The following is a 27,273-nucleotide window of genomic DNA, read 5'->3' on the forward strand; positions in this document are numbered from 1 at the left end:
TTGCTTTACAGCTTTAAATCTACACTGGACAGAGAGTTAGCAATTATCCCATAGGGAACAATCTTCTATTTTCTCGATGAGCTAATAGGTCTCTTGAATCTCTAATTTCTGTTGCACTGTGAAGATGTGGATGATTGTTATTAAAGGCTGTGAGAAGCAACTGGTCAGCTCGTTGCTGAACTGCTATAATTTATGGGTGTCACGCATGGGCTGCAGTTTGCTTAACATTGCAACCCATGTATTCTAAATTGTTTCCATGGTGCTTGACCAGTAAAATTACAGGTTTATTATGTTTATGCAGATCTCTTGTTTAATCAAGAATGTAATGTGTGATGTGAATGTGAAGCTGTCGCTCTAAAATTACCCCTTGTACTCTTGATATAAGAGTGCTTGAATCAAGTTGGTTTTATTTCTCATTTATGTTTGAATGTAAATTCGATATTCTTGAATGTGAAGGGCTCATGGCACCTGCAAGTACCAGCAATAACTGTTCAAGACTGCTCTGTGCTATTCTGACTTCAGTATTGCTAATTTGAGGCATTCAAAACATCCTGAGTTAATTTTCTCACTTCTTTTATGTTTGGAAAAAAATGTAATGCGGTGAAGTTCAGAAATGTTATGTAGCTGTATTTACAGTTAAAAGCAGCTTTCTATGCATGTGTGGGGGAAAAAAAGTAGAGATGTTTTGGGAAATATGCAGTGCTCCGTGAAGGAGAAATCACAGACTTTGAATGGATTTCTGAGCAAAATTTACAACTTACCCAATGAATTCAGAGAAGTGGGAACTGAGGGCAGTTTGGCTATTGTGCTGTGGTTGAATTTTTGTTTTGAATCATCACTGGTGTCCAAGAGCCAGGGCTCTATGAAAAAATGAAGTGCAGCAGTCCAAGAGAGATTACTTGAGCTGTGCAGTGGATGGCAGTATGCTGCTCTGACAGTTTGGTTCAAGGCTGAGCCCCTGATGCATGTTGTAGCATCAGATTCCTAATGGGAGCTGCTGTTATTGCTGTAGTCTTTGGGTTTGTGTGTGAGCTGTTGGAATTGGTCTTGTGCTGGTGTAGTTGGTGCAGAGAATCCTATCCATTACGTGTTGAAAGGGTGGTGTGGAAAGTACCTTTGTTGTAACAACTAGGGATGCTGATGATGATCATTGGAGCATTTGATCCTTCTGTAAAGGAACACAAAGAAATGCTTCTGGTCTGGAAAATACTTTATAAGAAGTAGTTGGTGATGATAACCCTTATGAAAGGACAGTTGTAAAACAGCAAAAGGAAAGTTGGCCTTTGGGCTTGTTCTTGACCACTGCAGCTTAAAAAGCTTGATCCTCACTTTTGGATCTATGTTATGTTCGTCCTTTGTGTTGTGGGGTGTTGTGATTATTTCAGCTATTCTGAACGATGTGTTTGCAGCCATCACGTGAGCTTTAGGAGTTGGGGGTGGTTCACTGAAGGAACAGAGCAACAGAGCTTGCACTATAACCTCTGGAGATGACCCTGCTTTACCTGACAAGGAATTGGCGAATTTATTCCCTAGTGTTGTTTAAGATTTTGTGCTCACGCACAGTGTATCAATAGGATTGAATTTCACCTTCAGTTAAACTTTGTCACCTGTCTGTCCTTACTGCCATTTGTAGATGCCTGGACGCTATTGATTCTTTCTAATCTGGGCTCTAATAAAACAGAATGATGTATCTGGTGTGCCTGGCCATTCTCCAACCCATGTTTTCATTTCACAGCAAGCGTCAATCTTGTTCTATTGTGTGGATGATGCTAGAGAGACTGTAGGGTGAGGACTGACAGGGCAGTTCTGCTCTGGGGACTTCATAATGTTTATGAAGGCAGGATGTTGTGGTATGACTGATTACAGAGAGAAGAAATTATTCCCACAGAAATCTAGGGCTCTTGAAACAGCAAAGAGGAGAACCAAGCTGTCAGATCTTACCAGATCTGTAACAGCCATTACATTTAGTCAATCTCTATTGTTTCTTTGTATCTTAGCCATTCCTTCTTATGTTCCCCAAGGGCAGAAGGACTTTCACCAGCTTTGAGAAATTTCTGGTGGTGAGCATGTGGCAATGATGGGATAATCAGTGGGACTGTTACTGCTGTTTAGAGCCCTACCTTAGTGACGGATGATTGTTTGTTTTTCAGTGTAAGGTGCAAGGCAACTCTTCAGGTTCTAGGAGGGCAAAGAAGTGAGTCTTCTGGTTAAATCTAATCCTTGCTGTGTGAGACTTGAAAGGGTTCTTAGGTTACGATATCCTACCTGATTTCTTAGTAGTGATCCCAGTTCAAATGATGATCAGCAAAGTCTCAATTTGGCCATGATTCCTATTTTCTCTGTGAAGAAGGATATGGGTAGTGGCTTGAAATGAAGACTGTGCTTCGATTTTTTTGATGGCTAGCAGGAAAGAATTTTTCATTATACTTGGTTCCATTGTGTAAGAGAAGGAGAATGATCTCATGAATTCAAACCTTCCTGAAAGTTTTCTGCTGCAGTGAGGTTGTAATAAAGAGTAAATAGGTATTTTTATCTGATCAACTGCCCCTGAACCCCAACCAATCACCAGACAGCTGAAAAAGTCAATGGTGCTTTGGATTTCTGCAGTGGTGTCTTGCTGCTTCTTTTTTATAATCCACGTGCACAATGTAGAATTTGTGCTTTTTAACTTCCTACCTTTTACGGCTTTGAAATTCTTAGCCATAATGTTGCATTAAAGAAGATCTGAATTCAAGTTCCTCTATTTTCTCAGCTTTTTTTTTTTTTTTTTTTTTTTTTTAAGTAATGGAACACTTAAGTCTGTAAGAAAAATTGCCCTTGACAGCTTTAACTGCGCTGTTCCACATCTCCCCATGTAGACATTAACACAAGATATTTCTAAAGTGGGAAAAATATTTTTTTTTTTCTTTCTGTCTTTCAGAGCTCAAAAACAGATGAATGTATTTTTTAACCCCCCCAGATTTAATATTGGCTGACACCAGAAGATTTTTATTGAGGTTCTTTGCATACTCCTTCATTCTTTCCCCCACTAGAAAGCTGGTGTCAGTCCTTCAAATGACAGACTTTTTTTTGGGAGGGGGAGGGGCAGTTGTTGGGGGGGGGAAGGTGCATTTTCAAAAAATTTTTTTCCTTCCTATGGGGTCAGATTTTATGTCAGTGTGTTTTACTTTCTTTAGGAAGTACTCAGCTGAGCAAAAATATGGTGTGTTATCTATACCTTTCTTCCAAATTTTTTATTTTCTTGGCAGGTAGAGAACTGGTGAATAGCTGCTGTGGAGGGCGAGTTGGAAGAACTGCAGGTTCAGACCTGCACTGTCATTGCTCTTCCTCTCTGATGTGGGTTGTATCCGCTGGGCTAGGGCAGTGCTGTGGGGTTACCCCATCCTCTTGGTGCCTCATAATCCTTAGCCCTAAGTTAGGTTCCTCTGGCAGGACATCTTAGAGACTCGGCTTTTATAATTTGCTGGGAAAGAGGCAACCTATCACACCTTTGAATTACAGAATCACAGAATTGTAGGGGTTGGAAGGGACCTCCAGAGGTCATTGAGTCCAACCCCCCTGCCAAAGCATTCACCACTTAAACCTTCCCATGGCCAAGCATGATGAAGTAGCAATCGTGGTGTTAGCCAGGTAGTGCACTATTTGCTCACATTTCCTGTTCAACATGCTTAGAAGGCTGCTTGATCTCTAGGTGAGGCTGTTTGCAAGCTGTGGTGGTATGGATCATTTTCAGTCTGTTTTGCTGGTGTAGCTGCAGTCTGAAATACTGAAATGTCCAAGAGCCAGGCTCCACAGCATGTGCTTGTCCATCATATGAATGTCCATCAACCAGCTCCTACAGTTGTTTGGTTTATCACAAACAGCTTTGGCACTGTGGTGCTTTGGGCTGCTGACATTGCAACCAGCTAGCTCAGTGTGGTTGGAGTACACAGAGGAATTGTTCCCAGCCTGGATTCTGGAAACATCTCATGATGCAGATTTCATGGAAGTCTTCTTCACTGAGCCCTTTGAAGGAGATGATGCTAGAGCTCCAGGGGTGTTTGGTTTGAGTGAGGAACAAGAACAGGTACTTTCTTTGCACAGGAACAAAGAAAGGAAATTGTGCAGCGAGAGTGCTTTCACAGCAACTGATGGAAATATTTTTGCTTATCTACCTAATGATTCATCACAAAGAATAAGAAAAAAACAAAAATGCACAATCCAAACAATGTAGCTGGTGGTGTAAGGGATTGAAATATTGTAGTGATCATGAAATGTATGTGTGTGACAGATATTTGAGTTCAGAATTACGATGAGATGAAACATAAAGTAATAAAGATGGCTGAACTGATCTTCACTCTTGATTTGAAAGAAAATATCAGTAGAAAAAAGAGTTGCTAAGGAAGAATTTGACCTTGCCACAGCTGAGCTGGTAAGTTTCAAAGTAGCTGTGGGCATCTGCAGAGAAGAACTGCAGTATAAACATAGGTTCAAGGTCAGAAAAGTGCTGTCAATTTGACAGAATGCCTTTTTTATTACCTTAATATATAAGATAATCAGATCGTTTCATCTTTGTTGAATCTGTAATAATGTAAAAAATATGTTAATTGGCTAGTTAGCACTCAAACTGTTGCTTCTGACCTTTTGTCTATGGAGAGCTCTGACTTGTGCTTTTCTTTTACCTCCAGCACTTTCTGATCCCATGTCCTTGTTAGCCTTGAGTGACCCATGTCGGCTGTGATAGTCACGTATTCTAAGCTATCGCTTTTATTTTTGTTTCTTTTTTTCTGTAGTAATTCTCATACCTTGTTTTCACTACTACTTGATTACATTTGTGAATTCTTTACCTAGACTTATTTAAAGAATTACAATTAACATTTTTACTCTAACAATGTTCCGTGCGTTCAAGGTCTGGTGGTGAACATGTGGAAAGATCTAAATGCAGAACTTACCATGACAGAACAATCTGTGCATTTTGCCATTGTTTTCTCCATGCTCATAGTTTTTATTTGGAAAACTGCAGCAATCCTTATTTCCCTGGTCTGCTGCAAGCAAGGAAATATGCGAAAGTCAAAGGTGCTTGGATTTGATGCTAGCAATGACCCTGCAGTAGGCATGGAAGGCTTTCTAACTGGCCATTAAAAGCAGAAACAAGGGTGGTTTTTTTTTTTTTTTTTTCCAGCAGGTATGTCCTTCCCCTTTGTGGTAGCATCTGTGACACTTCAACTTTTGGACTGGCTCTCCTGGAGAGAGAAGGATGTTTTCTCAGAGTAATGTTCTGAGACAATAGTATTCAATTCTGAACAATAATATTGCCATTGCCTTGCAGGTGGGTGAAGTCAAGCATAGCAAGCTGGCATCAGAGCTGGAAATAGAACAGCCATTGCCTCTCTTGACTGCTGGGTCTGTAAGCAGCCCACACTGCAGACATGGTGACTTGTCCATCTGTTGCTGTCCTGTCAAAGGCAAGGCTCTGCCTTTTGGGAGCACAACAGGTGTGACTTCCTGTTCTTTGATATAGTAGCTAATTCTCCTGATCTAGCAGTGCAGCATTTCCACACAAACAAGTCAATCTTTGAGTCATACTCTGGAAAGGGCTTCAAGAGGTTAAACCTCTTCTGAGGGAGAAAGTCCTGCCTCTGCTCCATCCAGCACAAGTTAGAATGGTTCACTGAAGTCTAACTAAGGACAATCATTGATCTTCATATATATATATATATATATATATATATATATATATGTATATGTATATGTATATGTATATGTATGTATGTATGGAGTATGAAGTCTGAAATGGAAGAACAAAGAGAAATTTTTATTTATTTTTTTCAGGGGAAGCTTTATGGGAGCTGTTTTTCCTCTCTCACTTTTAGAAATGGCTCAGACAAAATTCTTCACCTAGTTTAGTTTTCTGTATGAAATCAGTCTGTCTTCAATCCTCAAGGAAAACCTTCACCTGTCCTGGCAGTTTATAATGTCTCAAAGGGCTGCTCTGTCTTAACTTCTGTCAACTTTACAGTACTTTTTTTTTCTCTTTAATTGTGGGCTGTCCTCAGAAGGTAATGCGCCCAGACTTGGACTTCAAGTCATTCTTCCTTTTGAGATCTCCCTGTCAGAAGCTTTGAATTGCCCTTCAGTAGGTATGTGACTACACAGAGTTAAAATGCTGCACAAAATCTGGTTCGCAGATGGTATTAGAAGATAATTGGAAGGAGAACGGAGCTGGCAAAGTAACTGGGGCCTTTTTTCATTTTCTTCTTGAACTTAGGTAGAGGTGTGCACACAGCAACTTTAAAACGAAGAAGAAGAAAGTGGAAAAAGATAAATTTCCCAAGGCTTCAGAAAGGGGGAAGAATTGGAAGATATGTTCCAGCATAGGTTGCTGAATCAATAAAAATAAATTATGAGTTCTTTGCTATCAGCTCTTATAATGTATGATAGGGGGACCTTAAATCATATCACCTCCTGCCAGGAGAGATTGTATTTATGTCTAACTGACTTACACAGAGATAAAGCTCAGGCTTCTGTTATTTTAAGCAATGTAGATGTCTTTTCTGGTGGGAATGTGTGTTTGTGTGCAGCAAGGCCATCCAGAGGAGCTGGGAATGATTTTGTGGTACACAACTTTGTCTCACCAGAGGTGTGGATCATGTAACTCAGAGGGGGCTTTTCCATCTGTCTTTAACAACTGGTGCTACTTGTAAGCTGCTAATAGTGTTGGTGTGTTTGTTCACGATAGTCTGGAATTCTTAAATGTCTCCTATGTTTTATTGCTGTTCTTAAAAAGGCAGCTAATTCACCATGCCTTTCTCAGAGGCTCTCTCCTGGGGGGCTAATAAATCTACCAATACTTAGCTTTTATGGAGTACTTTTCCCCTACAAGGAGGACAAATGCTTTACGATCTGACCCGGTAGCTATGTTTAGGGCTCCACTGCAGCCTCTGGGATAGAATCCAGCTTTTCTCTAAGGGCTGATAAACCATGCTGGAGGCCTTTCTTTTATTTCTTCAGGAAGGAGATGTTAAGAAAGTGATTATACTTTGTGCGTGCACGCTAAGTGTAAGTAGGTAGTAGGCAGAAGGTATTTGATGAAACTCAGGATTTACCAGTATGGGTTTTGAATGTTCGTTGGGGGTGGGTGGGTAATATATTCCCTATTTATTTTTATATAGAGAATATTGTGCACTTTTTAACGTGCACTAGAGACGCAGAAGAGCAATGTGGCTGACCTGCTAGTGGCTACAAATATCTCTCATTTGATTAAACACTGGATCTCTGCTTCGGGAGGAAAATCTGAATACATTCCTGATGCTTAAATCCAAAAGCATGAGAGCCTACCAGGTTTAATTCAGAATCATTTCTCAATAGGGAAACGCATAGCACTGGGATGCATCTGCCTCTGTTAGAGGTGGTTCTTTGACAGGCTGTGTTCACAACTGAAATTGCTAAAGCAGGGGGACTCAGTATGCTTGGATCCTGTCCTGCTGCTGCTGGAAATCATGCAGGAGGAGGAAGGTGTGTTTTCCAGCACTGTCTCTTTGTATGAAGTGCTGTAGTGTTGCTTTTCTGCAGATTCTGTTCATCTACCCCAAGGTCTGGAAATGGGAATTTCAGACTGCTGCTTTCATCCAGAGTGTGCTTTTGTGTAGGTGATGTGATTTGTTGCTGGTGTCCTGAGGGAATCCATGGGAAGAGTTTTCGTGGTCTGGCTCCAGCTTATTCTGCTGCCTGCTTTGTATGGTGAAAAAAAAAAAAAGGGGGAAGAAAGAGTGTACTCTGGCATCTTTCATACTGGAAAGTGAAAAGCGACATGGGCAAGAGAGGGATTAAGGGAAAATATCATTCTTTTAGTTACTAGTTCTTGTTTTGAGGACAAATTTGACAGCCTCAGCCGTTTGGAGATCATAAGTTCACTGGAACATGTTTTGCTTTTGTGTGTGATCTTGGGGATTTGTCTCTTTCAATTTCAGAGGGCTCTTTTGCTAGCACTGCCTGAAGCCACCCACAGATCATTTATCTGGAGACTTTTTTTTTTTTTAAAAAAAAGGTCCTTTGCTTAAGATGACATCTCTTTGCTCATGCAGAAATGTTGCTCTGATTTCCAGTGGGCACGATTTGGCCTGCATTTGCTGTTAGCGCCTTTGTTGCTTTTCTTTTGTGTCTAAGGATATGCTGTTGCTTGCAAGTTTTAGTATCTAGAGTTGTTTCCTTCAGATGCATGCAGCAGGCTGGGGAAAAGTTTAGTGTTGAAGTTGTAGATGGTCTTTCACTAATTGCTGTTCCTTTGCACGAGCTCAGATTGCATCTTTGTCTTTCAGGATATGTTTGTTAGTCTGGATCAGCTAAATCTGTTGAGGTGGATTATTTCAACCATGTAAAATTCCTGGATGGAGATTCTTCTTTAGAATTAATTAGTCTTTAATTTGATTTTTTCCAATTGAAGCAAACTCAAAACATTGATTTGGATTCCTCTTCCTGAGTGTTTCTATATAGAGAAACACTTAATTTCTCCCCACCTCTGCTTCCTCATTGGTAAAACAAAGACGACATTACTTGTCTTTTCTCATAGTTGTGGTGCTTGCTGAATCCGTTAAAACCTGTGAAATTTATGTTCTTCACATGGCTGCTTTGTAATGGTGCTGTATGCTTCTTGCACTCCCAGGTATAAGCAACTTAGCACTTAGGCTTCCAGGTTAAATGAGGATGGTGGTGTGCATGATCACATGTGTACACATGATGTATGTCTGTGGTGTTTGTGTGCTGGGGGGGAATTCTGGTGGGATGAGGATTATGCAGCAACTGTTTTTGAGAACTGCTAGACCTTGATATAGGAAAATGCTTTTGCTGAATCTGCCTGAAATGGAGTTTATATATATATATATTTTATATATATATATATATAAATATAAATATATATTATATATATATATATATATATATATATAATATATTATATATATATATTCACATAGCAGCTTGAATTTTTGACTAAAGCTCTGTTCACACAGTAGAGTTATAGCTTTTGCTGAATGGTTGTTGCACAGTGTCGAGGTTTTCTGTTTTTTACTCTGCTCCCTGGGCATAGGGGAGGGATGCAATGAGGGCACCTGATTCAAGCTGTCAAAAGGGATATTTCATCCTATTTAGTATTGTGTGCAGTGATAGAAATCAGAAAGTAGTCTTTGCAAGGTAACCATTGCTGAGAGACTTACTGGGCATCGGCCTGGTTATGGAAGGCAGTCAGTGATGGCTTTTTTCTTCTTTCCCCCACATTTATTATTCCCCCCATTTCTCTCAAATGAAAACTTTTCTTCTTGTTCTTCTGATTCTCTTCATCCCACTGGAGTGGGGTGTGAGTGATAGTCTGCGTGGGTGCTCAGCTGCTGGCTGAATTCAAACTACCCCACACATCAGCACTAACATATATTGAACACAGATATGTTCCCACGTTTGTGTAGAGAAACAGATATTGGTGGCTTTTGCCCAAATTAGCTTTAAATGCAGATAATGGAAGAAATATTATATTACTTACCCTGAGTAATTCCATTGGCTTGTTGGTAAGGTCATCTTTTAAAGGGTCAAAATTAATAAAGAGAAGAAAGAAACAAGCAGCTAGGGACTTCCATAGCACAGTGCAAGTCCTCAAGCTTTTGAAGCCTATTTCCTTCATTGTGAGCAGTTCCCCAATACTGGTTCCCAGGAGCTGTACTTATTGCCATTTTTAATTTATGTATCGGGCTCTATGGCTTGGGGAAAGGTGGCTGAAAACTGTGGGCAAGCTTCCTGTGGTTGGTGCGTGGGGCAGAAAAGGTTTCAAAGATCATGAAAGTAGGTCTGTAGGCAGGAAATGGAGTCTGTGACCCCAGCATACCAACACAAGCTAGCAAAGAGTTCTCATTTTTTTTCATGTGTAAATCTGTCCACAGTTGGTTTTTTTTTTGTTCTGCTGTGTGCTTCCCAGTGCTCATCCCTTTGCTCGTTATTAGTTACTTTCTTTAAATATGTGGACAGGGCTGCTGATGTGCTATGTAAATCTCTGTGCTGATAAAGCAGGATCACTTAGAGGGGAGATGAATTTCATGAAGTGGGTCAGTGCTAGCCTTTCAGACATCTATCTGAATTCATCACCGTTCTCTTTGGCTGCTGCTCCTCTTCTCCAATATGGGTATCTCCTGATGGGGGAGCACGACTGCCATTGACTCGGTGTTTCTTGCTCATTCTGAAGTTCACTATCAACCTGCTGAAGAAACTGCAATGTCTTTTCACTTTAATTTGTGGATAAGAGTAACGTATCTACTGTGGGGTATGTGCAAAGCACTTTGGCACCTTGAAATTGGCACGATCTGGAGGAGGGTTTAATGAACTAAAGTAAATTTCCTTTGTAGTAAAATTTTATGAGGACAAAAGATTGCTATACCATCAAATACTCGGGAGAGCTGCTGAGCACTCTTGTGATTTATGGGCTCAGAGATTCCTAATAATTTTCTGAACAATAGGAGCCCCTTCAGGGATGTGTTTTCAATGTGGAGAGAGACTTCTCTTCCCCTTTCTGTTTATGTTTTTCTCTACTTTCACATCAGTCAAATTGTGTCATGACTTGAGTTTGTTGCATTGGGCAATCTTGAAGACCTGCTGGTTGTAGTATAAACAAGAGGTGCATCATATCAGACCTAAATTTAGTGGGTTAGTACACTTTTAAAGTGGGATGTAGGATTTGAAAATACCAGAAAATCTTAAGCTGTATTAGTGAATTAGTCACCGAGGATAAGAAAAAAGCCAATTCCTGTCAATTACACAGAGATGTTACAGCAGGGTATTTGTCCAACAGTGCAGTTTCTGGAAATAAGTGAACAAACAAAAGCATTTGGGATGTGTATATGTAAAACACAGTGCAGAAGAAAGTTATTGCAGGACTAGGAGGTCATTTATTTCCAAAGGAAAAAGAATAATTTTTCTGATTATCTCCCATCTCCACTTCTGTCTTGAAAACTGAAACAGTTTATTGAATTTTCAGGTCATTTAGTTTTGTGTAAGCTCAGCTTTAAATTGCATTTTCCAGAGGGTTTGTATTGCCTTGAGGGAGCTGTAATTCAGCCTGACCTATTTCCCAGCTCTGTCCTGCAGCCTGGTCCTCCTGTTTTCCTTTTCTCCCAGCTGAGCTGCTTGGTACCCTCAGGGCTACCTGCCTCTGGGGTGTCCAGGGAAGTGCTGCAGCCTGCCCTGTGGGAGGAGGAGGAGGGACTCTTCCCATCTGAGCGATGCTCCCTGGAGCCAGCAGTATGAGCCTGGAGAAAAATGCAGTTCAGCATTCAGCTGACTTGAAATTAATTTTTGGGGGGTTGATTTCATGAACAGACAAGACAGTTTCATTTGGGACTATGAAGGTGTTTTCTTCATTTTTATTAAAGAAAAAAAATGCTTAAGTGAAAGTTGTTTTTCCTGAATCAATACCACTTGAAACTTTCTTTTCTCCAGAGCAAAATGTTTTCATCTTAATTTAAGTGAAAGTCTGGGCTGTGGGGTAGAAATTCTAGATTTCCCACACTTCAGGTGAAGAACAAAATGTATATGTATTTTTTTTAAGCAGCACGCTAAATGTGAAAACTCCAATTTTCAATTGAATTCAGCTTTTAGAATGAAAACTGTCAAAATTTTAATATGAAATTACTATGACACAGAAAAGGCATGGTTATTAGTTAGCACTGATGAACGCAAGCTAAACTTTTTTACAAAGTGAACTTTGCAATCAAATGTCTTGACTTGAATCAGTGAAGGTCTTTCTTCTTTCTTTCAACTGTCAGAATTCAATTTTGTACATAAGAAAAAATGTATAATTTTCTTTTACTTTCTTTCTGCTGAAATGTTTCTGCTGAAATATTCATGTACACAAACATGCTGGGAAATGGGGTACTTGCTTAGAGCTGCCCATTCACCCTTAGAATTACACCATCATAGAATGTTTGAGGGAAGGGGCCTTTAAAGGTCACCTAGTCTAACTCCCCTGCAAGAACAAGATCACCTCCAGCTCCATCAGGTGCTCAGAGCCCCTCCAGCCTGACCTTAGATGTCTCCAGGGATGGGACACCCACCTTGCTGGTAGTCGCTTAGTGGCATGGTGGCTCCAGCATGACATAGAGGTCTCTGAACAGCCTCTTGAAATGCTTTGAGGTTTTCCCTTTGCAAGGCTGTGTCAAAAGGACCCTTTGAAAACAGATCAGTAACCAGACATATCTTTGGGCTCTGACTTGTGCCTTAACCTCATGTAAGCTGCCTCCCTAGTAGCACCATTTGCACCTGCAGTCTCCTGCTGTGAAGCTGCGGGGAATGTGCCCTTGCAGTGTTTGTCGGGTAGGCTGTATTCAAACCTCTCCAATCTTCTCTGGTCTTCAAGCTTCCAAACTGTTGTGAGCATTACCTGTATTGAATTTCAACGATATTATCTCAAGTCAGTGGGATGGGATAGAGGTATTTGGGACTTACGAGGTGAGTGGTTCTGTGTGCAGTGTGCTGCCTGCGGCTGCCCTGTGGTAGTGGGGCGTCAAGAAACTCCTGCTGCTTCCTGGTACTCTCTGTGAGATTGAAGTGCTAAGGCATGGTTATGCTTTTGTTCTCCACACCTTGACAAAAGGCAGAGCTGGATTTTTGTTAGGCATCCTGGGTGGAAATTTCAACGAGTCCTATTAAACAACATGCCTTTACTTTGGATTAATACCCAGGAGCTGAGTAGGATTCAACCTCCTCCTGCAGAGCTGGCATTATCCTGCTGTTTGCAGGGTTTAAAGCAGACCACTGACATCTTCAAAAATACAGAGCACAGGGGATGTGAGGAGAGGCGTACAGGATGCTGGGGGATTATGGTTGCTGCCTCCATTTGGAATTGCAACTTCAGGAAGAATTATCCTGATCAAACTTCAGCAGAACAGAGAAGAAAGGCTTAACTTAAGAAGTTTAGAGATCCAGGATCTGCTGGCTTTATTGAAAGTCCTGCTTCCTGGTTTCATAGTGATTAGGTGTCAAAAGAGGGAGACTGCCTCTCTGGAGCCGTGAGCAATAAGAAGGGAGTCACTTCTGGCAAGGCAGTGCTTGTGCTGTGGTTCTTGGAAGCCATGCCCCTCTTGAGAGAATCTCTGGAGTTGTAGGGTGCATCCTAAAAACATTACTCATAAGGTTTTAGTTGCAGGCTGTACTGCTTCCATTAGTTGGTATAAAGGGATGCTGTGTGGATGTACCTTGATGGCGGTGACTGGCAGCTGGTTCTTCTCGATTTGTATGGGAAGGTGTGTGCAGGATTTAAGTTGCAATAAAAAAAGGCATTGTCCTTATTTCCCCACTGCACAGAAACAGTTTAGGCTGACATGGACTTGCATATGCTGACTCAAATCTGCCTGGCAGGTTTCTCTTCACACCCTGCTGGAAGCAGCTTGGCTTTTATCTCCTTCCTAAAAGCCTCTGCATGGGGAAATAAAGGGAAAAATGCAATCGGGGAGGGGGCTGTGAATCCAGTAGAGAGATGGATGCTCAGAGCATCTTTTTGAAAGCCATTAAGTTGGGCACTGACTGCATAGTCACGTATCAAGGTCCTTACAATTTGAACAGGTCTCTTCCCGGTATTGTGCTGACAGTAACAGACTGCTGCAGCCTTTATGATATTGATTAATCCTTTGGTATTTTTCCTTTCTGCAGAGCTTTTAAACTCCTCACCCAGTCTTCACCCAGCAGCCTTGCAGCTGGGAAACCCAAATAAAAGGAGTGGCAAGTCCCATTGCTGTGGGAGGAGGAAAAGGGAGGGAGAGAACAGGTCTTTTGGAAAAAGGAAGGTAGAAAGGTCCTTGTTGCAGCAAAGGTAGTTTTGGGCAAAATGGATTGCTTTGCTGGATAGGGATCTTCATAAACAAACTTGCCATTACTATCCATGATGATGAGGCAGTTCACATCAGCATCTTGAGAGAAAAAGGAAAATGTCAAATGTAATTTCTGATTGGGCTGTTGGATTAACAAGGATGCATCCAGTTCCATTCCTGACCTTGAATAACATAGGTATAGAGAGGGCAACTCGCAATGTTCAGTTAATTCCTGAACATTCAGGATGCAGTTCAGTTGATGCATTAAGGGAATTATCTTTTTTTTTTTTTTTTTAAACTTGATCTCATATCACTGGAACCTTAATGAATAAATTCTAAGCCTTCCTTTGGGTGATTTCAGATGCCTTCTGTATTGTTACACAGTCTAAAGGAAGCTTTTTTTTTCTTTTCCCTTTCTCTTCTAGGTGATACTCATTTTGACAAAGCTCTATGACTTCAACTTGGGAAGTGTTACTGAAAGCTCACTATGGAGGTAAGCAGATCATGCAGAACACAGTACTGGTGTGGATGTGTGCACTGTGTCTCTTGTAAAACTGGAGGGTGAGTGAGGGGGATTGAAGATGATCTGGGGAGGGAGAGGGAAGGGAGTATGAGGTAGACGTGAAGTTGCTTTTTGAAAGAGGACACGTGATTGAGAAAGCATTGATTTAACAAAATGAGGTCTGCATATGCTTTCTTCGGGTAAGGCATTTCCTTGATGCCCAGAGGTGGTTGGTTTCATTCAGTCCTTTTGAATGTCCTCTTTTCATTTCCAAGAACCTCTGCCACTATGCTGGTAATGAGAGTATTCTCTGTAGATGGCAACATGTTTGCTGGAGCAAGTGTCCAAGATGATTTAGAACTGAGTTTCTGGTATGATCTTAGTTAATCTCAGTCGCGTTCCTCTGCCTTGTGAGGTGGTCATCTCAGCAGTGAATCAGTGATGCTTGAGGCTTTGAGGGCAGTAGCCACGAAGGTACTAGAGATCACAGTGAGGTACTGGCATCTCCTGTACTATGGGTTAACTCTGATAATGTCACATGCCTGTCATCTGTCGTGTTTCTGATAGTGTGCAAGAGGTGGAATGTCTTGGCTTGGGAAAGCACGCTACTGGAAAGAGTGTATGTGTGTTAAATGAGGGAAAAGAAACCCAAACATGCAGAACACCCCTGGGGAAAAAAAAAAAAAATAACGGAAGGCAGCCTAATTCCCTAATCTCTCCAAATCAGCAATAGCTTCTACCTGCTAGGAACTGCTCTCCCTTCTTATAGCCCACCTGTGGTGTGGAAAGGACATGACTTCAGTAGAATTGTTATTAGGTGGTTTTTACTGTATGGACCAAAAAAAAAAAAAAAAAAAAAAAAAAGGAGAGGGGGAAGGAGTGGTAGAGGCATAGGGGAACCACAGGTGCCTTGTATTAGATTTACCTTTTCTATCATGGATGTTACTCAACCTCCAGAAATTGTAGTTAGTGAAAGTTGTCACTGTTGTAGCTGTTGTTCCAGGTGTAAGAAAGCAGCTTCTGGCCAGGTGATCTATTGTCCTTTCTTCCAAGTTAATTTAAAAGCCCCTGTTTTGAAAGTATGTTGTAGGGTCATCTCCATTAATACACTGAAGGGTTAATTGTTTAGTAGAGCTCTTGAAACTTCTCAGTTTGCACAGTTACTCCAAAGCCAAATTGCACTGCACCGTGGTAATCTGCAAAGGTGTAAATAACCATGCAGCTAATAAGAGAGAACACAGTAATTTCCACTTACTTCACACTTTTCAAGATATTTAAGCCTCAAAACTTTTGCCTCTTTACCTAGCAAGTACAAATGGTGCTGTAATTGTACTTTAAATGTAATTGCTTTGCAATCTGCTCTACATAAATAATGTAACAAGCAGACAAATTCTGTTCTGATACTGATCTCACAGCAGCACCTGAGCTCTGCAGAAAGGTAACAGCAGTATGTCTCCTGGAGCTTTCCCAGTGGCAGAAATAAGGTAGTTGATAATCTTGGGAAATGCTCTGATGTGTGAATGGGTTTCAGGTGGTTCTGGAACACCTCTGTTTCTCTTCTGTGATGAAATAGATGAATAGATGAAGGTCGTGAAATTTCCATTATTTTTTCTCTTTCTGTTTTCTGGGATTATTACTTGTTTTTCTTCTAACCAAGTGCCCTGTCTATCTGAGCAACAGTGCTGTGATGCCTATTCTGAGCACTGGGCAAACAATTGCTGCCATAAGGAAAGGAGTGGCTTTTGTGGCGGAAAGAAAATAATCGCACAGCAGTGCTTCAAAGGATGCAAAGATAGAGTACAGTGGAATGCAATCTTCAAATATCATCATGCCTCCACCTGCTTCATGCATCAAAAGCTTTTGCTCTGTTTCCCCCTGGGTTATAGCATGAGATATTTCTTTTAATGGAAAATGCTATATAAGAGAAATTTCTAATTCCTGCATTTAAATATAAGGACAAGTAAATCGATATGAAAACATCCTGAAAGTAATTAAAAAAGAGAGCCAGAGCAGGAAAGAATTAAAAGTTATATTGGATACTGCTCTTCTATCAGGTTGATAAGAATTTAGAGGAAATGCTAGTCAGCATTTGAATGCAGGAGCACGGATGTGGCTCTAGTAAGTAAATCCATATTTCTGAGGCCCAAAAATATAACAGAAAAAGCCTCAGTTGCTCCTGAAACAGTCAGTCTTGAGGCAGTAAGCTTTGAGGAAAAGCACACATCCTTCCATATTGTGAATGCTGCATCTCTTCTTGGTAACAAGGAATATCTGTCAGTTGGGGTTTGTAGTTTTGTTTTTCTCACTTAGAGAGTAGAGGAGATTTCTTTTTTTCCTCCTATGAAATAAAGCTACCTTATTATGATTGTACTTGTGATGATGTGAGACATCAAAATATACTGAGAAGTCTTTTCATAGAGCAGGAAATATAGTTGTAAAAATTAGGTAAGCTTTTAAGGTATGGCAACATTTCATTGCTTCTCATTTCCTAATAAAATATCTTCATTGCTAGTCCTTGAGAATCCAGCTACCATTCTGTCTGCTCTTATTTAAAAGTTGTATGAAGAAATAGAACTGTGTTTTCTGTAGCATTTTCTTTTTAGTGAGTGCTTCATTTTTAATAAATGGAAAACAGTCCTCCCTCTTAATCTATAATCTGGAATGATTTTGATTTGAAGTGCTATTGGAGAACCTCCAGTTCCCAAACCCTCTGTCGCCAGGATCCCTGCACCCAACTTCAGCTCCCACAATGAATGTAATCATGTAACAGTCATCCAACATGAAATATGAACTGTGACTGCAAAGAGTAGCAATCAGGATCCTTCATGGAACTGTGGTCTCAGAAGGCATCTGTCAAACCCAGAGGAATGAAAGGGTTAGATATGCAAAATACAGTGTGTAAAAGACATCATTCACAACTAAAAGTTGAAGGCTGAATTTTTAGCTTGTTTTTCTGTGTAAAATTTCAAACAAATCTCATTAGGACAAGAGAAGTCTGTTCAGTGGTTTATTTCTCCAAATGCATGTTTACAATGCTTCCAGGTGTTGTGACTGATAGATGAGGTTTGCTTTCAAATGTATGCTGTGCTCAAATGTAATATATGGGGCGCTCTGTAGGTTAGAGGCATAAAGTCCTTTCATTAGTTAATCTTGTTGCTATCCAGTTGTTTCCTTTTTATTTTATGAGTACGAATAATCGGGAATGTATTGAGGTCCTTTTCTTATTCTGTAGACTTCTAGAATTCAGAATTTTTTACAAGCAAAGGAGCAGTCTTACAAAAATTTCCTTGCTTGTTGCTAATCCTGACTCCTATTTAAACTGTACACTTCTGAGATACACGAACATGACATTCTGTGTAAGTATTTAAAGTGTTCTCATCTGCTTTTGCCAGTGTAGGATGAGCAGTTTTTCTTGTGAGATAAAACTGGAGTAAAAGTGTTGTTTTTTGTTTGGTTGGTTTTGTTTGTTTCTTTGCTTTTGTTATTTTTTCTTTGTTGTCACCTTATTTAGTATCTAGGAGCTCTAATTATTAGTACTTCTAATTGTTTGGCTTGTGGTAGCTAAAAGGCAGTCTCCATCCCAAGGGAACTTTCAATCTTAGATGAAGGCAAAGAGACAACAGGGTGATTCAACAGATGAGAAGCCCAAGTTACCAGGGAGTTATTTATGCTCAATGTAATCGCCATGAATGCAGCACATCAGCTAATTGGGCAGTGGGGAGTAGTTCACATCTTCTTCCAAAGTGTGAGTACTTGCATGTGTCAGCTCTGAGTCCCTGCTGCCATTTTACCCACCTTTGATGAGTCCCCTGGAGTTTCCATTCTCTGGCTGTGGTCCCAGGCTAAATCATCTGATGGCATATAATGCTGGCCTATGCATTAACCCATACTGAAAATCATAACTGGCTTTTTTTTTTTTTTTTTTTTTTTTTGAGATTCTAAAATACCACTAAAGTTATCTTATATATATTTATTTTTTGTTTTCACGCGTATTAACCAAGAAATTGTGTTTCCATGGCAGCAAAAATCCCCACTATATAGTTTGTTCTTGTTTTGTTTTTCACTCTTGTGGCTGTGCCTGAAGGGATTGTTCTGTTGTCTTAGAGCTGTGTAGAGTTAGGAAAAACTTTCAGCTTTTTATGAGAGACAGCTGCAAAACAGATCAGCTACAACTCCAAGCTTGGAGCTGAGAGAGGTAAAACCAATCAACTTGGTTGCAAGCTGCTTCATATCTTGTACGGTTCTTTCATTCAATTCTGTTTGAATTACCACAAGCTTATGTGGTATTTCTTATTATATCCTTGCATTTTACTCTCCCACGCTGTCTTCAGAGGCCACCAGCATCTTTTGGTTTACTTCTAGCATTTGTTCATGCTGCTTTCTGTGCCTTAGGTTCATGCATTACGCGTGCAGCTGGCTTCAGATAGTGCTGCCCTGCAGGCGTGAAATGGTGCGATAAGCCTTGGCTTGCCTTTAAGAGCTGGGGTTTAATCTCCCTCCTCCAAATTTGCCTGTTTGCAAGACAGGTGAGGATGAAGAGAGAGCCTGCGAGATTCAGTGAACATGACTGAAATTTACATGCCGTCCCTTGCAAAAAAGGTAATCTTGAACCAGGTCATGGCCCAGAACCTCGTTAAAAGGGATTCTTCCCCACTGGTGATGCATTATTTAGACTGCAGAGCTGAGATAAGCAATTCCCAGCTTGTGCCACCGCCTCTTGCTCAGTATCACACATCTTGAAATGGGGCAGTGTGATTTCACTGACATTTTCTGTAGTGAAATAGTCTCCAAACAGCCACCATGACCAGCTGGCATCTCCATGCAGTATTGTCAGATTTGATTACATCTATTGTTTTTCAGTATTAAGCTGACAACACGTATCTCGGATATATGTTGTTTTCTGGAGCACTGTATTGAGGCATAAAATTAATAGCGCTGGTTTTCAGAGTAATAATGCTTCCCGTCACTGCATCTTATTTGGCATTTTTTAAAAAAGTAGCAAAGTGAAGAATTAATTTGCTGATTTAAAAAAAAAAGGTTTCATCATATCTGCAATCAGCTATTTATTCATGGAAGAAAGGAGCTGGCTTGGATATTCAAGCACATCTGTGGCCTCTCTTGGATTCAAAAAAGCAGGGTCTCCAAAAATTTAGTGACTTCGTTGTCTTTTGTGTGTGTGCTTAAATTACTTAGCTCTGTATTGGTGACTTTTCTCAGACTATAGAGGTTGCAAGCTGCTAGGTTCAGGCTGCTTGCTGGAATGGGAAACTGAGGGAGATGCAGTGTGAGTAAGGGTTGTTCAACAGGCCTCTCAGCACCTTGAGTTGAGATTAGTGTGGAACTAGAGCAATATCCCTGGATAATTCGGTTCTTTATCTGTAGTACTCCTACTGACTTATATTTTGCCTGCAGTGAGTGATTTGGGTTACCTTTGCTCAGTGCAGCTTCTTTGTTAGTTGTTGCATCCTACGCCATGTATGGGAGCCATACTTGAGCTACTGGTGAGGTGCACAATAGCTGTGTGTTGGTCCGTTCCCAAGCTAGTTGCTGCAAAATGAAGATCATGGCTGTTCAATAAAGAAAATTCCTTGGCTCAAATAGCTATGGAATCAGTACCTGTGAAAAAGAGAAGACCCAGCATTCCTGAACTGAGTGGGGAAATTTATTCTTTGCTCTTATGGTTAAGTGCTTATTTTGGAGGAACAGGTCTTGTTCTGTTGTTTAAGCTGACTTACAAGGCTTGGCAGATACCTGACATCTGTGTTTGTCCAACTGTACATGTGTTGTAACAAGCATCAGAAAGTGGGTTGTAGCTCAGAAAGAGAAGAGAGAGATCTTTGACAGCTAGAAAAAGTTGTTGAATATCAGCCAGGAGGGTGGCTTAGCCTCACTGTGTTCCCTGGTTGAGAGGGTATCTGTGATGAGAGGGTTACAAATTGCAGATCATTAGATAGTGATAGCCATTCACCTTTGTATCCCACTGTACAATTGAAGCCATTTGAAGTAAGTAATTATGACCTGTTTTAAAATTGCTCTTCTGATGATTCATTATCCTTCCAATTTTGGTATCTGGGAGACTTAAGCAGGTCTTTTACTTCTGTGGACTTCTGGAAATGCCTGTATGATACTGTCTTGGGCTGCATATATGGATATACGCATCCATGGGATAAAAAAGGGAAAAAAGAGAATAGCATTCAAGGAGTGAAATGGAGGAAACCGCAGGGTTCTTCCTCCTTCAATATTCCAGGTATTGTTCAGAGCATACGTTCTATGTAGCTCATAATTTAAATAGATGCTGGCATTGCAACAAGTGGATAAAATCAGTTAAGCCTGTTTTAAGACAATTGCTTTGGGAACCAATAATGAAAATTAATAGTATAGTATATTAATAGTACTAATGGTATGAAATTTAAGATGTTTTAGAGTTAGGCATACTCAGTAATAAGTAATAAGAAATGAGATGATTGTGCTATTTCATTCTCTGACTACTGGAGAGAAGCTTCCTCTGTCTCTTTCCCTTTCTTTAGCAAGTAATAAAGTTAATATTGCCTCAGAGATGTAGGGAACTAAGGGGGCAATGCAAGGTCATGCAAAAAGCAGTAGCCCAGCACATGGGAGTCTAAAAGCCTTTCAGCATGTCTTTTGGTGGTGTGCAGGTGCGCCCTTGTTTATGAAAATGCCTTAGTTGTCCTATTTCATGGAGCTTATCTGCCTTTTGTGAACCAGTCTTCTGGATGGCTCTTTTCTTGTCTCTCTTAATCGCTCTATCAGTGACCTTTCTGTGGGGGTGGTAATTTCATCAGACATGGGACCTTTTGGATTTGTTAATCTTTTGTTTGCCAAAAAAAGCTCTGAGACTAATTGCCAAGACTTCCCAGAAGATATTAGTTTACAGATTTTAATGACACTTATGATTTATTAATGTGCTTCTCCCTGCATCTGCTCATCCCTATTCCTTGGTGGAATTCCTGCTGAATCAGAGAGAATTAACAAAAACAAAACTGCAGATTGTAATGGTGTTTTAGCAAGGCTGTTAATTAAAAACTTTTAGTAATATTCATAGTGTTTTGTTAATATCTCTGATTCTCTGAAGACACAGGTAAGCCTTGGCTTTGACAACTTTCTGCCTTGGAATCTCAGTTTGGTAAGGGTGTTGCGTATCAGTCAGCAGTGATAGCATAGAGGTTCACATTTAGATGTGGACATGGCTCCCAGGGTACAACACATTTCCTCCTCTTAACAGGACTGGTCCCAGTAGTGAATCTTGAACTCTATCATTTCATAGTCACTGTGCCCAGTGTGGCATCTAACCACCACAACACCCACCAGCCCTGTTTGTAAGCAGCAGGTCTAGTGGAGCACCTTCCCTGCTAGGCTCTCTTACCAGCTGTGTCAGTAAGTTATCTTCCATGTTTTGCAGTTGGCTTCCAAACTTCCACTTCAGCAACCTTCTCTATTGTTTCCTCTCTTGCAGCTTCAAAGCAGGGCTGCTTTGCTGAACTCATTAACCTCCAAATATGGGTCTCTGGAAGTACATGACCTGGTCAGTGATTGTGAATGTTGCAGGTATCTTTGTGTGAGGAACATTTGTAGTTAGATAGATCTAGAAGGGTCACTTTACTGTGTATTAGTTTTGATCTTACAGGCTACTGGGTCATTGTTCTTTTCCTGTTAATAAGTAGGCTTGGGAGTTTGAGGTTACATCTTGTTTTCTGGGTAGAAACAGAGAGGTTAAGAAGAAAAGATTTTATCAAAATTCAAAACTTTTTGAAGGAGTGTTCTTAGGGCGAAGGCAGAATTCCAGGTAAAATGGAGAAGAGGGCAGAAGTGGGCTTTGTTTTGATTTCACTTTCTTACATATCAGGTGAGAGCCCCAAGCAGCCATCTCTCTTTTCCTCTCTCCTTTGTAACTATTGAATTATTTATATTTCACAAAAGAGCTCCAACAGGAGAGGCTGTGAATCTCTCCAGGGAGAAGAATGATACTAATCTTACACATGGAAGATCCAGGTTCAAGCCCTTGCTCTGAATGAGCATAAAAGGAAGTGTTTTTTTATTCCACAAGTAATTAAATTGTGTAACTCATTGCTAGAGGATGTTGTGAGGCAGAAATAATAAAAGCACAAATGGATTTCAGAGGGGACCTCAGTGAGTTAATGGAGGATATTTCTGCTGGTGGCTATTAAACCTGATAGTGTGGCTGTAGCCTCTGGCTTACAGTAATTATTTTATGATATGGCATTCAAAGAACAGACAGGTCTGCAGCCTTTGGATCAGCGTTGCAAAAATGTTATCCCTTTTTCGTTATCTGTTCTTCAGCAAAAGCTATTCATGCTTCTGATGAAATAGCCTAAGATTGTACTGAATACATGTTGTGCTATGGCATTTTAGGGGATTAGTGGTTTGACTCTCCAAGTCAAGAGAGGTGATGGAGAGAGTGTTGAGAGGAATTGTGCTGTCTTTGCTGTTTCTAGTGATTTCCCTGAATATTCTGTGTGACAGGTTAGTGGCCAGTACAAATTTTTTATTTGACTTACTGTGGCTGCCTCATGTAACCAAGGGATTTGAGTCTTCCACATTATGGGTAAATTCTGCATCCATTACCCAGCCAGTGACTTTGACATAACTTAATTTTCTAGACAGTCCTTTCAGTCAGAATCTGTCCACATTTCGTATCTTTCCATTGCAAAAAGCTAGGTGGTGGTATAGGAGATGTATCAACAGTAGAAATATCTTTTGGCATTAATTTTTCTGTAAGTCTGAAGGTCTAAGTTTTTTTTAATGAAATTTGAGTTTGTGGGGTGGAAAAGCACTAGAACCATATGAGTGCTCTTGATTTTGCAGTTTATATATGCTGCATTTAATGTATCTTTTCTTTGTTAATGAAATTCTCTGATTATGAATTCCTCAAGAATAGAGACGTCCTGTGTCATCAGAAATGTATTTTTGGATTTAGGTAATCTTCCTAGACATCTAGTCCTGCAGTTTTGGTGGGGAAAGCCAGAGGAAACTATGCAAAAACCAAGTGTGTTCTTAGAGTATTGCAGCTGCTGTGCAGTCATACTGTCAGAATCTTGTCTCTGACAGGTTAAATGTGTTTGTAGTGCTTTGCCTCCTTGCTTAGAAAAGTAGCAAGGCAGCAATCAGGAGGAATTTTGTAGCCAAGATCCTGCTGTTGCAGATCCTGTGGGTGTTGTGACTGTTGCTGCATCAGCAGAGCTGCATCTGTTAACAGGAATTGGCTATTCCAGGTCTTCTTTATCATTTGGAACAGCAATTCCATCGCTCTCATTAGAGAGCTGCTCCTTTTGTTGAGTTATCTCATCTTACATTCTAATTAGATTTGGAAGCCAACTGCAAAACTTTTTTACTTCAAGCCACACTTGAAGATGAATTTGTTGGGCCTTAATGTCTTTCTGATCACTTTTTACTATGTTGAGGATTTTCATTGGCACAGATTAGAGGCAGATACATTTAACATGGATGTGTGCCATTATTAATGAAAACTACACATTGAATTCACTTATAAGCAAATAGATAATTGCAAAATAAATACTTTCATAATAAATCATATAAGAATGTTCATACCAGATCAGATCTGGTAGGACTTGGGAAACTTGAAAAGAGATGCCTGGAAAAGAAAAAAATGCAAATTTTGTAGAATTAGGTTGTGTGGATAGGATCTCTAGTAAAGCAAGGGAGGAAGCATCTCTTACTTGAGGAAAGGCTGGGCAACCTCAGGCAGTTTCATCTGGAAAAGAGAAGGCTCAGGGGGATCTCATCTTATGTGCAAAAACGTGACGGAAGTGTACAGTATAGATGGAGAAAGACTCTTTTTTTCAGTTGTGCCCAATGGCAGAACAAGAGACAGTGAACACAAACTGAAACACAAGAGGTCCTCTCTGAACATCAGGAAACACTTCTTAGTGTAGGGCTGACTGACAACTGTCAGATGTTTTCCAGAGGGTTTATGTAGCCTCCATCCTTAGAGATATTCCAAAGCTGTCTGGATACGGCGATGGGAAACCTGCTAGATAGCACTACTTGAGTAGGGAGGTGTTGGACTAGCTGAGCTCTATACATCCCTTCCAATCTCAACCATTCTATGTCTGTGTGAAGATAAAAGAGCATCAGACTGAGCTTCAAGACAAGCGGAAGACTTGTTCTTACAGCAACACGTACTTGATCTATGGATCTCCTTGCTGGAGGATATTTTGGAAGCTGAAGTTCACATGGGTTCAAGCGGCGTCTAGACAGGTTGCTAGAAGCAAAAATCTGTCAAGAATTATATTACATGCGAAGACTTTAGGGAACTTTCTGAGTCACAGATATGCTTCCCCTTGCTGTTCAGGCACTCAGAGCTGGATCAGGAGCCAGCAGGTACTCACAGTGCATCCTTTCTGTGTTGATGCCACCTCATGGTTGCTGGGGGATGCAGTTCCCCATGTTAAGACCAAGCTGTACATCAATGTACGTGATTTATTTCTCTTTTGAGTGAGCTGTTCTTTTCCTTTCTCTTCCCCTTTCTCTCCTCCCCTGACTCTTCTTTTCCTTCCAATTAGGCTTTGAACCAAGTCATATAAATCTTTGATGCTTTGTACAGTGGCTGGTAGAATTTAGTGCTTTAACACAGGTTGTGTCTGTTTATATTGGTGTTTTATTATGTTGCTTTTTTTCCCCCTAATGCACTGCCATTTTACAATGGCTATAAATAATCTGGAGGATGGAGAAACATTGTTTAAAACACAAAAGGTTCAAGAAATATTTCCATCTTTCTTTTAATCTGGTCTGTCTCATTATGTCCATGTTACACTCATTAAGATTCTAATGAAGTTAATAAGAACACAATATCAAACAGTCAGTTCTCCAAGCAATATTTACAAAGGGCTACATTTTCCCAGCCTGGAAGGTAGCCTTTGATTTATCTATTTATCATATTTTCTTCATTTGTAACAGTCAGTTAGTTGACCTTTTAACAGTATAAGCCTGACCAAGAGGTAAAAATGAAAGTTCTTATAAAAAGCTCCTATAAAATACTAGATCAGAGGATGCTGGTACATTTTTACATGTAGTATTTCTGCTTCAGAATAAAAACTGTAAAAGATTAGAGACAACTCTATAAATGGATTATTAGGGCCAGTTACCTTAGAGAACTTCTTCTGCAATATTAGAAGTTGCTTGTTTCCAGTTATCCCTGAACTTACTGCTCAGGTGCCTGAGTCCAGCAACAGGCTGTGTGCAGGAGCTGGTCATTCGGCATCCTGCAGGTCTGATCAGAGATGAAGATATGGTGCTGCATTGTAGTAGTTCAGGGACGTAGCCCCATAAATATGGAGATCTGTAAATGGGGCATTTAATTTTCTTGTATGTATCTTGTAGTCTAGCTCAGAAATTGTGAGGAAAACGATATTAAGAAATTGGTTAAAAGAAGGAGGCTGGGTTGTTGTTAATGCCATTACTGCCAAGTCTTACACAAAATCAAGTAGTAGTTTTGCGTGGGGGTGAGATAGGTACTGTGAATTTTCCTGGGTGAGATTTGGTGCATTTATGATGTGAATATTTGCAGCTGTTTGTACCTACTGCCAGGGATGAGACGCTTGACAGGAGAGTCGTTTTGGAGCAGCTCAGCTATGTCCCTTCGCAGCCCAGGGTCTTGGCATGAAATCAAATACCAGGAGGCGGCCTGAGCTAAGTTGCTGTTGTCCAAATAGGGCAAGACTAGCACTATCTATAACCTCCAATGGAGAATCTGGTGGGACAATTTAGTATAAGACCTGGAAAGTTCAAAAGCTACCTGAAGAGCTACGGAGAAGGGAAGAGCAATCCACGGCTAGAACATGGGGTCAAGACTTCTAGTCTGAAGCTCTCAAAGAGTAATTAGTTCCATAGAAAGAGAAATGCACTTAGTGCTTAACCTCTTGCTTCACTTTCTCAGAAATGCTAGAAATAGCAGTGCTTTGCTCTAAGAAGGAAGCTTTTTGTTGATTGTGATTGACTGTTAGCCCTGGAGTGAGAAGAGTGGTGGATTTAGAGTAGAAGTCAGAACAGCACGAGGAAGAGTTATCTGCAGACTGAGTTTGGGCCATAGGGCCAGGTGTGGGAACAGGACAACTGTGCAGTTGTCACACAACTCAGCTCCAGAGCATGTTTAAGTTTCCTGATGGCTTCAGCAAGCCATGAGTCTCAGACAATTACTTCAGTGATCACAGGCAAGCTGTAGACCATGTCGTGCCCCAGATTCAGTTCTCCATAAAGCCAGTGTGTGAGTGGGCATGTACCTTCCTTGGGTTACCTGTAGCTGTAAGCATGGCTAAGAGCCAAGGCAGGAAGATCATCTGTTAAAATATACAGTTTCAGATATAATCTTCTATTTCCATGGAGTAGTTAAAAATACAGAGTAATCAGTGGACCATGGTACATCATTCAGTGTGCCTCTAGCAGAGTAGAGAATAAATGTCCCATGGAAGATTAAAATCCCATTGGTTCTATTATCTGTAACCAATAAAAGTGAAAGACACATCTATGAGGAATGCAGAGTTAACGTGGCACATTTAGCTTTGTACCTACAAGAGCCTGTTTTCTATTTTATGCAAGGCACAGGAAACAAACCAAGATCAACTTTGTTGTTTTTGAGAAGAGCCCATGGCAGAGGAGTCTGTGGTGGGTCATCTGCTTCTCTGAGGAAGTAGAGGGTAGAAGCCAACATCACCTCTTCATGGGGCAGAGGAGTGTTATTCACACCACGTGAGAAGTTCATATCTTGTCTTGTGGCTCACTGTGTAACGCGGTCAGTACAGACAATCCACATTTCTGTTGTGAGGTCTTTGTACAGTTTCCAGGAAGCAAAGGTAAAATCCTTTATTCCTAGGGCTTTTATCTTGTGCCACCTTTATCAGCATCAGTGGTCACTGTTTCCTCTAGTCTGTGTTACAAAAATCATTACAAATGCTG

General features: G+C 40.5%; 1 protein-coding gene across 1 annotated transcript in view; it reads left to right on the forward strand.

Moving 5' to 3' along the window:
- SORCS3 (sortilin related VPS10 domain containing receptor 3) overlaps window positions 1-27,273 on the forward strand; it is a 273,977-nt gene that overhangs the window by 71,633 nt on the left and 175,071 nt on the right. The window contains exon 2 of the mRNA XM_042863904.1: window positions 14,246-14,313. Coding sequence (XP_042719838.1) covers window positions 14,246-14,313 — 68 coding nt within the window. The remainder of the gene's footprint in view (window positions 1-14,245; window positions 14,314-27,273) is intronic.

The sequence above is a fragment of the Lagopus leucura genome, unplaced genomic scaffold (genome assembly GCF_019238085.1).
Source record: "Lagopus leucura isolate 7727_CA_CO unplaced genomic scaffold, USGS_WTPT01 Super-Scaffold_741, whole genome shotgun sequence".
Classification (NCBI taxonomy): Eukaryota; Metazoa; Chordata; class Aves; order Galliformes; family Phasianidae; genus Lagopus; species Lagopus leucura.